This window comes from Vipera berus (genome assembly GCF_964194415.1).
Source record: "Vipera berus genome assembly, chromosome: 6".
Taxonomy (NCBI): Eukaryota; Metazoa; Chordata; class Lepidosauria; order Squamata; family Viperidae; genus Vipera; species Vipera berus.
Window position 1 is genome coordinate 76,365,751 of NC_138208.1, and position 16,037 is coordinate 76,381,787.

Here is a 16,037-nt window from a genome sequence, read left to right on the forward strand (position 1 = left end):
TTCTCACTAGCATGCAGTTCTACCACAACAGGAAGATGTATTATACAAGTAGTCCTCAATTTACGACCACAATTGAGCCCAACATTTATGTTGCTAAGCGAAACATTTGTTAAATGAGTTTTGCCCCATTTTACAACTTTTCTTGCCACAGTTGTTAATCAATCAGTCAATCAATCAATTTATTATTACAGCCAAAGGCCAACACATAAATTAAACATTCCAATAAAACAAAACTAAACAGAACCAACACAAGAGGACATAGCAATATATTACAATTAATGATGTAATCCATGGGTCACCAAGGTCTGCCTAGTTTACAGACAGGATAACAAACCTAGCTACCTTCAGAAAAACTGAATCATACTGACCTGACAATAAAAATACACTGAGTATAGTCTAATGCTGGATAAAAACCACAGTTGTTAAGTGAATCACTGCAGCTGATAAATTAGTAACACGTTTGTTAAGTGAATCTGGCTTCCCCATTGACTTTGCTTGTCAGAAGGTCACAAAAAGGGTGATCACATGTCCCTGGGACACTGCAACCATCATAAATGTGAGTCAGCTGCCAAGCGACTGAATTTTGATCATGTGACCATGGGGATGCTGCAATGGTCGTAAGTGTGAAATACGGTCATAAGTCACTTTGTCCAGTGATATTGTCACTTTGAACAGTCACTAAATGAACCATTATAAACTGAGGACTACTTGTATATGCTAAATGTATTAATTCTGGTTTAAAAACCACTGTCAGCCTTCCCAGGTAGGCCAGACAGAAGTCGTGAACAGATGACTAATTATTGTAAGTCTACATTAACAGAATCTTGCCAGTCTGAAAGTACAGACCTCCTGCCATCTCCTTTACAGCCTGAGAAGCTACTGAGGATCCTTTCTGAGCTTCTTTCTCCACCTGGTTTGCAACTGGAAGCTCTGCCCTCTCCTATTTGACTGTTCCCTAGACCAGGGGTCCCCAACCCCTGGTCTGTGGACTGGTACTGGGCCTCAGCATGCCAGCAACCGGTCTGCACAAACAAGCAAAGCCCCATCTGTGGGATGCAGGCAGCACACAAAACCACGCCCCCTCTGGTCCATGGAAAAATCTCTCTCCATGGAAGTGGTCCCTGATGCCCAAAAGGTTGGGGACCTCTGTCCTAGGCAATGTTTCTTTGCCCTGTCTCCCAAAGTCTTCCTCACATATCATTGCAACTGTTCTGCTGAGAAATGAAATGTTCAAGGAGAATATAACTAAATATCTGCACTTTCTTGCAGGATTCAGCTCTGTGCAATCAGCTGAGGCACTAGGATTGCCCTGTCCTGTTCCTTATATGATCCATAGAAGCAAATGGCTGCGAATAGTTGAATCACGAGGTGCTGGAGTTGTAGCACACAGGCCATTTTAACAAAGCCAGTACATGTTTTTAACCTGCTGCGTGATGTAATTCCTCTAAAGTGGGTAGAAAAAAATAGGTATTTAGAAAGGATAATGTAATGGAGGTCTTAGGGATGTCTGACGATCTTTGGGAGTCCAAACTGAAATAAATCACGCCGAAAACATGGGGAAGATGTTTGTTGAGCATCAGGGCAGTGAGTTATGCTTGGTCAGACCCAGCCAGTAGTGGCATTCAGCCAGTTCGCACCGGTTCAATAGACCCGGTAGCTAAATTTTGTTGAGTTCGGAGAACCGGCTGAATCCATGCTGCTTCCGGAAGTCTGTTCTAGGCCTCAGAGGCCAGGAGGAGGCCTCCCAGGCCTAGAACAGCCCACACGAAGAGCGCTGATGTCACTTCCGGAAGTCCATTCTAGGCGTCGGAGGCACAGGCCTGCGTCCACGCAGAGAACTGGATGTTAAGGTATTTGAATGCCACCACTGGCCCCAGGTCTAACCCCAAAATCTAACTAGAGTTGTTCCCATTTCCAGGCGGTTCCAGTTGGAGCGCATTGTGAATGTGGAGAAGCGTCAAGACTATTTACGGGGCAGCCGCTACTTTCTGGAGCTGGAACTGTTGGAGCAGGGAAAGCGCCGAGTCCGTTTCTCTGAATATGTCTATGCACGTGGCTGGCACGGAAACAGCAACGGCGAGGAGGAAGCTAATATGAAGGAGCTGGCATGGGGCCACCGACGCCACCTGTTGACCAGCATGGAGGAGCCTGTTCTCTGCTGGCCATTAAGCTTCTTATGGAATCACCGCGCAGTTGTCCACTTTATAGTGCCTGGTAATGGGACAGAACTGATATCTTTAAGCAAACAGAATGTTGTGTGTATTGTTAGAATAATAGCTGGGAGAACAATAGACGTGGGTGTCTTCCCTGTTAACCAGGAGGAATTATATTTATGGAGTCCTTTCTGAGCTAAGAGAGTGCCAAGCACCCCACAGTTGAACCCTGAGCTACAAATATTCTCTTCTATCGGAATTATATTTAATTAGCTGTTCAAAATAAGAGAATGAAAGGCCTCTGCCGCAATTTGTTCCTAGATTTAAGTCATCATAATTCCTGTTAGATTTACATTTGGCAACTCCAGTTACTCTTGTAAATGCTGCTGTCTCTTTCCTGTTCTTTCAAAGTCATACATCTCCTACTCAGGATTCTCTTTCAAATGATATAGGGCAAATATTAAACTTTAGATATTAGTTCCTGAGCCATCCTAATATTTGGATACTTGGTATTTGACAATTTGTCGCACTAAAAATATGCAGAAAATACATTTAAAAGTCGATAATGGAATACCTTACATCCCACCCCAAAGAACTTTAAAAATATTTTTTTCCGCTTTGCCCAGATTACAATATCACTCAAACCTCTAGTGGGAGGTCTTTCCAGAGGTCGACCCACTGATGGAAAAGCAACATTTCCAGGGCAGAGCATTTTGCACCAACCAAAATCTCCAGGTGGCTTTTAAAGCATCCCTTGTAGGATCTGATGCTTTAGCCTAATCTGGTGATAAAGAAAGTGTGAGGCAGTGCAGCCAGATCTTTTAAGTCTCAAGTGAGGCCACAACTTGCTGCTGGGCCAGGGAGCCCACCTGGTGATTTAACAAGAGCTGCCAGTATTATACATGCAGGTAGTTCTCGACATATGCCTACAACTGAGCCCAAAATTTCTGTTGCTAAGCGAGACTGTTGTTAGGTGAGTTTTGCCCCGGTTTGCAACCTTTCTTGCCATAGTTGTTAAGTGAATTACTGCAGTTGTTGAGTTAGTAACACAGTTGTAAAGTGAATCTCGCTTCCCCGTTGACTTTGCTTGTCCGAAGGTCACAAAAGGGGATCACGTGACTTTGGGCACCGCAACCGTCATAAATACACGCCAGTTGCCAAATGTTACCATTTTGGTCTCATGACTGTGGAATGCTTCAACCATCATAAGTATGAAAAATGGTCATAAGTCTCTTCTTTCAGTCCCATTGTAACTTCAAATAATCACTGAATGACAGGTTACAAGTCGAGGACCATGTATATAAAATACGTAATTTGCCACTAAGTCTTGTGCCTAAGCTTGCATCTGGGGCACATCGGTCCAATCTTAATGCCGGTTTTGCTTTGATTCTCTTCTTTTCCTTCTCCTCTCAATCAGTGAAAAATCAGGCCCGTTGGGTGAAGCAGTTCATTTTTGACATGGAAGAGCTATTTAGGATTACCAAGGACCCCTATTTCAGTGTCATCATTGTAGACTACAGCAGTGACGACATGGATATAGAAAAAGCTCTGAAACGGTCCACCTTGCATAGGTAAGAATCTATTTCCCTTAGGAAACGTATTTTCAGATAGAAGCAGAAGCCAAGTCTATAAACAGATGATGCAGTAATGAAACTTTTTATTTAAAGAAGTTTTACTGGCTTCTGAAGCTATGAATTTCTCTTATCATCCATTTTCATTCTGGAGCACTAAATCACTGCAGAAACTAACCAGTTTGGAGATTTTTGCTGAATTCAAAAATAAGGGTCCCCTTAACCCAACACAGGGGTCATAGATTTATGAATGATTAACTCAGCATTTAGAATCATCTCTAAAAATGATCAAGTATTTCTTGAGCATGCCAAATCTTGAAACATGTTTATTCTTACATGAGTTTTTACAAGGTCAGAAAGATGCTCAGTGAAATCTCACCATATCTTATTAGGATTTCAGCCATGTTATAAATTGTTGATATTTGAAAAAAAAATACTTATCTTTGTCCTAAAGTCTTCATTTGAGTCATCCAGTTAATTCTACCTATAACTGACTCCTTTCACTATATTTACTCATAGTCAGGTACAGCAGATTTACCTTGCTAGCGTTACACTTTCTTGCTTGTAGGAGTGTCAACTCACAAGCCTGCTTTCAGATTTTCATTTTATGGATGGAAGACTGAAATTGAGAAATAGTTTATTTCAAAACAGACGGTGACTTATAACAGATCTGAGAAGGGATTGCAAGAACTTCCAGAGCCCACTCTGTCACAATTATAACTCCATTTTCTCTAACTTCTCTTCAGCTACCAATACTTGCGATTGACTGGGAATTTTGAGAGGTCTAAAGGTCTACAGGCTGGCATAGACAAAGTCAGGGTGAGTGGTGAGAGTTTGTAATGTTAGACTGTTACGTGGCTACAACAATAAGGAAAAAGCATTTAAAGATAACCATCTTAGCACAATTATTTTCAAATAAGATGATTCAGCTGCATTGGCATCTCTGCTTCACAAGCTGCTAGTTTTGCTTCCAGGTGCATCGCTTATAAAGCTCAATCTGGTACATGAGAGACTATCTCCCATAGTTTCTGCCTGGCTGGCACACATTGGCACAGTTGGTGTTCTTTGGGTCTCTTTGATGAAACCGTGCTATTTATAGGATCCCAGAAAGCATGTCTTCTCTGTTATTGATCCCCCATTGAAAACCACATGGCCACCAGCATATTGGTGGTATTCCATCAAGCTCTGAAGCTCTGGATATTCTCCCAAACTTTGGGTTAAAATGAATGGAGTCCCTTTTCTTTCTGCCTATGTTTTTGTATAAAAAAGTCAGATACCACTGTGTTTTGTTCTGTATTGTATTTTTTATTGTTTATCATACTTTTAGCTTCCCAGAGTCAGAATATATCAAATGAATAGATAGTTCATAAAGATAACATTTACTTTAGAGAAAAATCATTTATTTAGGAGAAGACTGGAAAATAGGGGAAAATACCTTTTCTAAGGATAGGAGAAGAGGCAATGGACAAGCTACAGAAAAGTTAACCATAATGTTTAGATTAATCTTTTCAAGGTTAACAATATTTCAGCAATTAAGAAAGAAATGGAAGGAATTTAGATTAAACTTTTCAAGGTTAACAATATTTCAGCAATTAAGTAAGAAATGGAAAGAATTTTTGTTTCCTGCAAGCTTTCTCAAAATAATTTCTGCATTTTCAAGAGATGTTTGTCTGGTGATGGGATCCTGTACACATGGGAATCCTTGACAGGTCTATATTTCTATACTGGAACAAAACCAATACAAAAGAAAGGAAATTCTCTTCAGGAGTCAGAGCAGAAATAGCCATGGAGGTACAGAAGCCTATGGCCTAATTGGAGGAGATGATTCTCCTTGATTTACACATGGCCACAACTGCACATAGGCGTCAACGCATACCTAGACTAGAAAAGGTTTGATAGGTAAGCGTAGGTTGCAAATAGTTGCGAATAGGCTGATGCTCACAACTATCTGCTGTGCAGAGATGCACATCTTGCATGCTAATTAATTGGTCCTTTCCTGTTTGAATGCTCCTTGGCCAGAATATTAACAGTCACAGAAAGATAAAATGCAACAGCTATGCAACCATCTCTGATCTATGGTTCAGTGATGTGCACTGATGGAGAAGTCTAACGCACCTTCAGACTCTTCCTTCATGCAGCGTTGGATATTTTGTTGTGTTTTGTTGGATCCCCTCAGCAGCAGTCTGATGACAAGAGGATGTTGCCAGGATTTTTGTCTTCTATGAAAGTTAAGGGGGCACACCAGATCTGGGGCAAAGAGGCTGTGGAGAGAAGCCCAATGAATTAGGAAATAGCAGAATTAACAGCTCTGTATCTTTGCCTACAGGATTCTCACAGCATCATTTTTCTTTGTGATCTGCACATCCATTTCCCAGCAGGGTTCATTGACTCTGTTCGGAAGCACTGCGTGGAAGGGAAAATGGCCTTCGCACCCATAGTTATGAGGCTGAAGTGTGGTGCGACTCCACAACAGCCAGATGGTAAGGGGTTGGTTGTGGGCCAATGACGCTTCAAAAGCAGATTTATTTTCTGGTCAGCCTTCTCTAAATGAACAATCTCTGGAAATATAGGAGATCAGTCCCCATAATCTCCAACCCAGAAATACTTTGGTGCAGTAGCCAATTTTTCTGTACTTGGGGAATAACTGCTTTCTTCAGATAATGGAGAATATTGTATTCTGTTTATTTTAACTTGAGTATGGCTTTACCTTCACCAGTAAGAGAGGCAGTTTGATCTAATGGTTAAGGCACCAGGCTAGAAAGCAAGAGACTGTGAGTTTTGGTCCTGCCTTAGTCCTGAAAGCCAGCTGAGTGGCTGCCTCAGCCCAACTCACCTCACAGGGTTGTTTGTTGTGGGGAAAATAGGAGGAGGAAGGTGTATTGGATATGTTTGCTGCCTTTACTAGTTATATCGGCCCCAAAGGATTCAGAGTTCCCTGGGTACTGGCCACAGTGAGAGGGTGGCCTGAACTTACATCTGCTGCCCCTAGAGGTGAGAGCTCTAGGGGACATGCTGTACCCAGGATGGATATTTCGGACTATTCCCCCCTGGTATAGGCTTTCCAACTGTCGTGAGAGGGCGGTGGTTGGCCTATCTTGGGGGACACCCAGCTGAGTGGCAGTGGCTGGGTGGAGGCTCGGGACATCTACTTGCTCTCTGTTTGGTTCCTCCTTAAATCAATTGATTATGGACTGCCTATATCTGGACTGCTTTATGCCTTGTTTGAGGTACTCCTCTACAGACTTGCTCGCCCTCAGGGGTGCTCCCCCCTCCTGGAGGCGGCCCGCCTTTCCGGCCGAGTATAATCTCGAGGAAGGTCCCATTTATTGGGATCCTGAGAGATGGCCGGGCACGGTTACGGACCTCCGACGTAGACCCAACAGGAGGTCTTTGATTTGTTTTTTGTCAAAATTTTTTTGGGGGTTAGGGAGGAGGGAGGGTTCTTTTCTTGGTTGTTTGGACGAGGGGGGCAGTCCATCTACCGTTGTTCAGGCTAGTGCTGAGGCTGATCGCGATGGGGAGGAGCGGGGGTTGGCTGCTTCTGGGGCTCCAGGGCCAGTCGTGGGATTGCCTATTCCCACGACGATAGGGAATGGCAGCAGGTGTAGGAACAGAGGGCCGTATCGGTCTCAGGGAAGGCCTCTCCGCTGCTTACAAGCGGTGAGGCACTCCGACCCTCTGGTTCCGCCCCGAGGTCCCGGGAGTGAGGATGTGCAGCCTCCTGAGCTCCGGCTGGTGTATTTGAATGCCAGGTCGGTCGTTAATAAGGCTCCTCTCGTTCGAGACTTGGTCGAGGGTGAGCAGGCTGACCTGGCTTGCATCTCGGAGACCTGGTTGGGCCCAGAGGGCGGTGTTCCTCTGGTTGATCTTTGCCCACCAGGTTTCCGGGTGCTGCACCGGCCTCGGGCTCAGGGTAGGGGTGGGGGAGTGGCTGTTGTTGTGAGGGAGACCTTGTGTCCGCGGGAGGCCACCGTTCCCCAGACAGTCGGGTGTGAGTCTCTCTTTTTGAGATGCGGCCCTGGTGCGCAGTTGGGCTTGCTGCTGGTGTACCTTTCGCCTAGTCACGCAGCAGCAGCCCTGCCTGAGCTGCTTGATGTCCTCTCGGGGCTGGTGGTTGAGTTCCCGAAACTTATAGTTTTGGGGGACTTCAACCTACCATCGCTGGGAGGATCATCTGAGTTAGCTCGGGAGTTCATGGCTTCCATGGCGGCCATGGACCTGACGCAAGTAATTACGGGACCGACTCATGAAGGAGGCCACACCCTTGACCTTGTTTTCTTGTCTGGACGGTGGTTAGATGATCTTGGTGGGGGCTCTCCAATTATTATGCCCCTGTCATGGACCGATCATCATCTCCTGCGGCTGGTCTTCCGTTTTGCCACCCCCCGCCGTGGGTGTTTGGAACCACTCAAATGGTACCGCCCCAGACGCTTAATGGATCCCCAAAGGTTCCAGGCGGCGCTGGGGTCCCCACCTGCCTCCCTCACTCACAGCTCGGCCGAGACCCTAGTGGAGGCCTGGGAAAGGACGGCCACTGAGGCCCTTGACCGAGTTGTACCCTTGCGGCCCCTGACCCGGTGCAGATCCCGTCGGGCTCCATGGTTTTCTGCGGAGCTCCGGGAGATGAAGCGTCGGAGACGGGGCCTAGAGAGCGGTTGGAGGTCCACCCGATCTGAACCCGACCGATTGCGACTAAGAGCCTATATTAGGTCTTATCTCGCTGCAATTAGGGAGGCGAGGTCTAACCACTTCGCCACCCTTATTGCGTCCGCAGATAATCGCCCGGCCGCCCTGTTTAGGGTGACTCGCTCCCTCCTAAATCAGGAGGTGAGGGAGGATCCCTTGCAGGGACGTGCCGAGGAGTTTAACCAACATCTGTCGGACAAAATCGCTCGGATTCGGACCGGTTTGGACTCTGACTGGGCAGAGTCTGACGATCAGGACACGGGTGGTCTTGTCGATACCATCTGGGAGGAGTTTGATTCTGTAACTCCGGAGGAAGTGGACAGGATCATGGGGAGGCTGAGCGCCACCACATGTTTACTGGACCCGTGCCCTTCCTGGCTGGTTTATGCAGCCCGGGAGAGGACACGCAGCTGGTTCCAGGCAGTTATATCGGCCTCTTTGAGTGAGGGTATCTTCCCCGCCGTCTTGAAGGAGGCGGTGGTGAGGCCTCTCCTCAAGAAGCCTGTCCTGGACCCGGCTGTATTGAACAACTTTCGTCCTGTCTCCAACCTTCGCTTTCTTGCGAAGGTTGTTGAGAGTGTGGTGGCGCATCAGCTCCCTTTGGTCCTGGATGAAGCGGATTATCTAGACCCGTACCAATCGGGTTTCAGGCCCGGGTACAGCACGGAGACGGCATTGGTCGCGCTGGTGAATGATCTCTGGAGGGCTCGGGACAGGGGGCATTCCTCCGTCCTAGTCCTATTAGACCTCTCGGCGGCTTTCGATACCATCGACCATGGTATCTTGCTGCGGCGTCTCAGGGGATTGGGAGTGGGAGGCACAGTTTTACAGTGGTTCTCCTCCTATCTCTTGGGACGTTCGCAGTCGGTGTTGGCAGGGGGGCAGAGGTCGACCGCGAGGTCTCTCATTTGTGGAGTTCCTCAGGGGTCGGTCCTCTCGCCTCTCCTGTTCAACATCTACATGAAGCCGCTGGGTGAGATCATTCGTGGCTTTGGAGTTGGGTATCATCAGTACGCTGATGATACCCAACTTTTCTTTTCGACCCCAAACCACCCCAGTGATGCCCTCAACGTGATGTCCCGTTGCCTGGAGGCGGTTCGGGTCTGGATGGGGAGGAACAGACTCCAACTCAACCCCGACAAGACTGAGTGGCTTTGCATACCTTCGTCCCGGGTTTATTCGGACATTCCACCTCTAGTTATGGGGGGTGAACTATTACCCCCCGTAGATAGGGCTCGCAACTTGGGGGTCCTCCTAGATTCACGGCTCACTTTGGAAGACCATATAGGAGCCGTGACTAGGGGGGCCTTCGCACAGGTTCGCCTGGTGCGTCAGTTGCGGCCCTATCTTAGCCGGGACGATTTATGCACGGTCACTCATGCGCTCGTGTCCTCTCGTCTGGACTACTGCAACGCTCTCTACATGGGGCTGCCCTTGAGGACTACTCGGAAGCTCCAACTGGTACAGAATGCAGCCGCGAGAGTGGTGTTGGGAGCCTCCCGATACTCCCACGTTACGCCTCTGCTCCGTGAGCTGCATTGGTTGCCAGTTGTCTTCCGGGTGAGATTCAAGGTACTGGTAACGGTATTTAAAGCACTCCATGGCATGGGGCCGGAGTACCTCAGGGAACATCTGCTGCCGGCATCAAGCTCCCTGCGCCCTGTGCGTTCCCACAGAGAGGGCCTCCTCAGGGTGCCACCGATCAGAGAATGCCGATTGGTGGCCCCCAGGGGGAGATCCTTCTCTGTGGGCGCTCCGGAGCTGTGGAATCAGCTACCGGTTGAGCTCCGGATGGCGCCCGATCTTCGCTCCTTTCGTCGCGATCTCAAGACATTTCTGTTTGTACAAGCCGGCCTAGCCTGAGGGGGAGTGTTGGGGTTATTTTATTTTTCGTTTTTTAACTTTTCTGGGGGTTTTTAGTGTTGTATTTATATTGTTTTTAACTAGGGCAATTTGTTTAATCTTATTTTAATGTTTGTATTCGCTATTTTATTCTGCCCTGTGAACCGCCCTGAGTCCTCAGGGAGAAGGGCGGTATATAAATGTTATTAAATTAAATTAAATTAAATTAAATTAGAAATCAGGATTTTCTAATCAGGGTTAGAAATCATGGTCTCCTGGTTGCTAGCCTGGTATCTTATCCTCTTCACCAAACTGGCTCTCTATTAATTTATCACAAACACTGTATAATTTAATTTTTATTTTTATTTTAATTCCATTTATATCCCGCCCTTCTCCGAAGACTCAGGGCGGCTTACAAGCTTAGCAGTAGCCTTCATTCTATGTATATGCCTGCTTATTAGGGCTTTCACACACCCCCAAGCGGCATTATTACAGAGTCAGCTTAATTGCCCCCAACAATCTGGGTCCTCATTTTACCTACCTCGGAAGGATGGAAGGCTGAGTCAACCTTGAGCCTGGTGGGATGCGAACCTGCACTAATTGCAGGCAGCTGGTGTTACTTAAGGAGGCATTAGCCCACTGCTCCACCAAGTTCAGTTAATAAAAATAATTGAATCCTAAACAATGAACAGGCACATACAAAACCTTATTAAATATCAACAATTTGACAGTGAACTCATTTTGGCTTCATTTTGATTCTGAAATGTTTCAAATCCACATCAGCCTACGCACTGTGATTGCATTATTATGATATTAGACACATGTCTAATTTTCAGTTGCGTGAAGAATCTCTATCAACTGAATTTCTTGAATTGAAATCTCATATACCTTTCACGGCAATGTTTTTAAAAAGCGGGGGGGAGAAAACCTGTCCAATCCCATATGTAAAGATCGAACGTGTTACAGAGAAAAATTCTAACTGAGCCTTATCCCAGTCATAACTTTCTTAAACTCTGCTTTCTAGAAGAAGTTTGTTCACTTATTTTAACAGCTACAACTCAGTTCTGAAAGTGTGGAGTCCTTGGTGCTCTCTGTGTATTTTTTTTTCTTGCAGGCATACTGACAATGTTATCTAGTTAGGTAATGAAATGTCTGCAAGAAAACAAACAAGCTCAGAGAGCACCAAGGCCCCCACATTTTAACCCCTGATCTGTAAATATTCTCTCCTACTGGTAGTTCTGAGTATCTAAGAAAGAAGTTGGTCATTAATGTAGCAGAAAAAATCTGGAGATATTATCTTGTGAAAAAATCCCAACGGATAAAATTTCAGTGAAACAGCAATTGCATCTCATTAGGGTTTTATGTCATCAATTTTTAATTTGTTCCCCTATCGTATTAGATTTCCTTACCGATGCTGCTAGTCATCGGAATTTGAAGTGTGCAAGCCAATTAAGTCTACTCCATGCCTATGCATACAGAAACCATGGATGACCTGGGGACTTTATTATTATTATTATTTTTTAAAAAAGAAGTTGTGGCTGATAACTATTATGTTTTGGTTTTTTGTTTTTTGCCTTTATAGGCTACTGGGAAGTTAATGGTTTTGGTCTCCTGGGCATTTATAAATCTGATTTGGTTCGTATTGGTGGAATGAATACCCAAGAATTCCGTGACAAATGGGGAGGAGAAGACTGGGAACTCTTGGACAGGTAAGTAGGAATGTGGTAGCCATCTCTGAGGACAGTTCAGTCAATTCTCAACAGAGGAATTGTATATAGATAATCCTTGACCTAGGCCCGGGGTAGGCAACCTTGGCTCTTTTATGACTCGTGGACTTCAACTCCCAGAATTTCTGAGCCAGCATGGCTCAGCTTGGAAACCTCTCCCTTTCCCCTCAGCAGATGTAGTAGACAGAGTACTCTGCCTGACTATATACACACAGGGTTAGGGTTAGAGTTAGGGTTGAAAATTGGGTTAGGATTTTTTAAAATAACATTCTTAATATTTAGCAAACAGCATGTTATCTGGGTTCATGTATTTAAAAAAACTAAATAATTAATTTCTGTATTATCATAAACAATATGTTAGTTAATTGCTCAATAGTCTTCCTCTTACTAGTATATATTCAATGTTACATAGTACATATCGCATTCCTTTCTCTGTAACTTGTTTCTCTAGCCTAGCTCTAGCTCTATATTGTCATGGTCATTTAAACAAAACAAAATTGTTCCTAAACTCACATGTAAAACAAAGCTACAAATCATGGTTTGCTATCCAAAGTAGCTATGTTTGCACATCATGTTAAACCCAAACCAAACAAATCACATAACTGTTTACTACTGTAACTTTTAGCACCCAAGATCTGTATGGGTTGTCCTCAACTTAGAAACACTTTTTTTAGTGACTATTCAGAGTTAAAATTGTTCTTGCTCTTACAACTATTGCAGCATCCCCGTGATCATGTGATCAGAGTTGAGTCACTTGACAATGGGCAAGTATTTATAAATATATATTATTAATTTATAAACATCCCCAGGTCATGTGATCACCATCTGCAACCTTTTGACAAGCAAAATAATGAGAGAAGCTGGATTGGCTTAACGACCACATGATTCACTTAACAACAATAAAATCAAGCACGATTCATTTAATAACCGCTTTGCTTAGAAATTCAAATTCTGGTCCCAGTTGTGGTTCTAATTATATTATATTCTTATGTTATTGCACATCACCAAAAATCACTTGTCATGAGAAGAGACGTTATATAAATTTGATAAATAAATATTGAAATTCCCTCCACCTTCTCTTACAGGATATTTCAGGCAGGCCTGGAGGTAGAGAGACTTTATATCAGGAATTTCTTCCACCACTATCACTCCAGGAGGGGCATGTGGAATCGACGTGTGTTGCGGATCTGACACACCATCTTTCCACTTCTGAATCCCATTTTGCGTTTTCTCTGGACACATCACTAAGAAGTCACCCGTTCTCTTTTCCACAGTGATCACAGCATAAATTTTGATGCTCAAGCAAAAAAAAAAAAAAGACAAAATGGAGAGTTTTCATTTAATCACTGGAAAGAACTGACAAATAGTTGATTTTCAGAGTGTGAAAAACTTTCTCACCAGCATATCACAGGCTTCACTCACTGAAGAATCTCTTTATGGTGCCTTCTTTGTATGGATTATTTTTTTTTAAAAAAAAGTACAGAATGCTTCCAATTCATTCTTAGCAAAATATTTTAAAAGCAATGGATTATTAAATGGATTAATACAGACTTCCATGATGTCTAATATCCTGAAGGATCTCCAATGTGTGAAGGACAACTTGTCTATTACCAAAAAACAAAATAATATTGTGAAAGACTGCAAACAGAAAGGTGCCAGAACTGAAATGCCTTACATAGTGTGTTACAAGAGGATTAATAGCCTCATTAGATGTATTTTTAAGGGCGATGCTCTTTTTTTGAGGTAATTTAATAACCAAAAAAAACTGAAATTCATGCCTTTGGACTAAAGTCAATCAATTGTTTGATCTTTGCATAGTGCTGTTCAACCTATGCAGGATATATTAAGGAATTTCTCTTCACGTCTTCTCTTTTTGTATTCTTATATTCTACTCAGGTACACCGAAAGAAACATTGGCTTTAGAAAAATGGATATATTTTTCTTCAGTGACTATCTACTGCTTCTTTCTCTCAATCAATGGGATATTTGGTGGACTGATAGTCAAACTGCATCTGAAATCTTGCTAGGATCTGAACTGTTTTTGGCAGACACTGGTGTCAATCGTGATAATCATAGGAATGATACTGCAAATAGGAATATGACCATGGAACTGCCTGCTCTTTCTTGAATTCCCTCTGTTAACACTTTGGAAGTTGACTGACATTTCAGTCCCAGACATCGGTACTAAGAAGCTTCAACAGCTTCAATATACTCTTTTTTAATTTATTGTGCATTCTTACTATTTTTAGTTGCTTTCAATTTTTTATTTTAATGTATTGTAAAACATTCTAAGAGAAAAAATGTTGAAGGGCAAGATATTATTGTTTATAAAATTATTTAATAAGTTATACTTTGGGATTGGGTTTTCAAATAGAAAAGTAGTTTGCATGCATCTAAGAAAAGGAAGCCAATCAGTCAATTTCCTGGTGGCAAATTTTATATGAGGCAGAATGTGGAGCACCTATTTGGAAAGTTTATGATTACTTTAGATCAGTGTTTTTCAACCTTAGCAACTTTAAGAGGTGTGGACTTCAACTCCCAGAATTCACCAACCAGCATAGTGGATGGAGAATTTTGGGAATTGAAGTCCACACTTCTTAAGGTTGTCAAGAGTGAGAAACACTGCCTTAGATTAAGCGCACAAAGTCCTAACTGAGGAGTATATGTATATAAATGTGTATATGCACGAACATAAATCAAGCAATGACAATAATTTTATAGAGTCTCAGAAATGGCCTTCTTAACCTTGAACCAATGATCACAGTAACAGAGAAAAGCAGCAGAAGTTCAACAGAACTTTTTACAAAGGAAACAGAGTTTTTCTTGTTTAACGCAGTTGTGAATATGAATAGAAACTCTATCACTGTTTCTCAACCTTGGCAGCTCAAAGATATGTGGACTTCAACTCACAGAATTCCTTAGCCAGCTTTGCAGGCTGGGGAATTCTGGGAATTGAAGTTGACACATCTTCCAAGTGGCCAAGGTTAAGAAACATTAATCTATGTCACTGCTTTACATGAGTCTAAAGAAAAAAAAAACCCTGCTCTTTTAATAAACTGAGCTCTAACAGTCTTCTAGCTAAAGTCAGCCCACGTAGTCAATTCCATCAGTCAACAGGAAATAGTAGATTTTGATTCTTTCCTCCCCAGTGGTTAAGCCTTTACAAACCTTATGTCCTGTATCTTGTCTAAGAAGATGCCTATCTACTCCTCGCTGCTAGCTTGCGGTAAGAGTCCTTGCTTCAAAAACTACAGAATTAAAGGAGAAAATGAATTGCTCTTATTATTTCTCCAGAAGAAATTCCATGTGCCTTTCTCTGTGGCAAGTTCTTGTGGAGGATTTTGTTCCAGCTTCTGCTGAGTCCTTTCATGTAGCCGTGGTAGGCATGGATCCTCAAGTTTACCTACCTCTTTATTGCAAAATATTAATGTTCACAGTTTTGTTACCAAGCGATTCTTATTAACTTGTTCAAATCGATTTTGTTGTTATTCTGTGCTGTTTTTTCATTCAGGCAAAAAGTTGAGGAGTTCTCTTCACTGTCAGTTTGTTTTGGAAAGGAAAGGCAACTGCAACTGCAACCTTGAAGAAACAAATATCACTGGATAGTTTCTTCATATACAAGCAGATATGCTGTCCCATGATTAAGGCATGTCATCCTGAAAAAAATATTTTCCTCCAGAATCCTTAACTGATTTACATGGATGAACATTTGGTTATAAAATAAGAAAAGCTTGGGTCCAGTTTAGGTTCTGGTGACTTCAGGGACAAGTCCATCTGGGAACTTTTGGGCAAAGAAATGAGAATAATTTTCCCTTGCTTTCTTCCAGAGTGCTTCCCCCCCCCCAATGTCCTAGCCCAAGGCTCTGATATTTCCTGGTGATAACTCATCCAAGTACCCCAGATTGTCTGGAGGGAAGCAAATAATGGCAAAATGGCAGTGGAACAGGCCAATTGCCCTGTTGTCATACATGTATCCAATGCTTGTTAATAAGGGTGGACTTTCAATCACCTGGTCATTTGCTCCTGCAAGTTCCAGCTAGACGCAGTCAACAGAGGTC

The 16,037-nt window shown here is 43.5% G+C and overlaps 1 protein-coding gene across 3 annotated transcripts in view; it reads left to right on the forward strand.

Moving 5' to 3' along the window:
- B4GALNT3 (beta-1,4-N-acetyl-galactosaminyltransferase 3) overlaps positions 1–14,574 on the forward strand; it is a 91,146-nt gene extending 76,572 nt beyond the window's left edge. Inside the window, exons 15-21 of one of the 3 annotated variants that reach the window (XR_014026783.1) lie at positions 1,919–2,214; positions 3,571–3,724; positions 4,471–4,543; positions 6,051–6,204; positions 11,835–11,961; positions 13,065–13,722; positions 13,876–14,574. Coding sequence is in view for 1 of the 3 variants with exons in the window: in XM_081330305.1 (XP_081186431.1) it covers positions 1,919–2,214; positions 3,571–3,724; positions 4,471–4,543; positions 6,051–6,204; positions 11,835–11,961; positions 13,065–13,170 (910 nt within the window). In the remaining 2 variants the exon portion in view is untranslated. Of the gene's footprint in view, positions 1–1,918; positions 2,215–3,570; positions 3,725–4,470; positions 4,544–6,050; positions 6,205–11,834; positions 11,962–13,064 lie in introns of all 3 variants that reach the window. The other 2 variants (XR_014026784.1, XM_081330305.1) reach the window with 2 other exon arrangements.
- Positions 14,575–16,037: the final 1,463 nt, after the last annotated feature.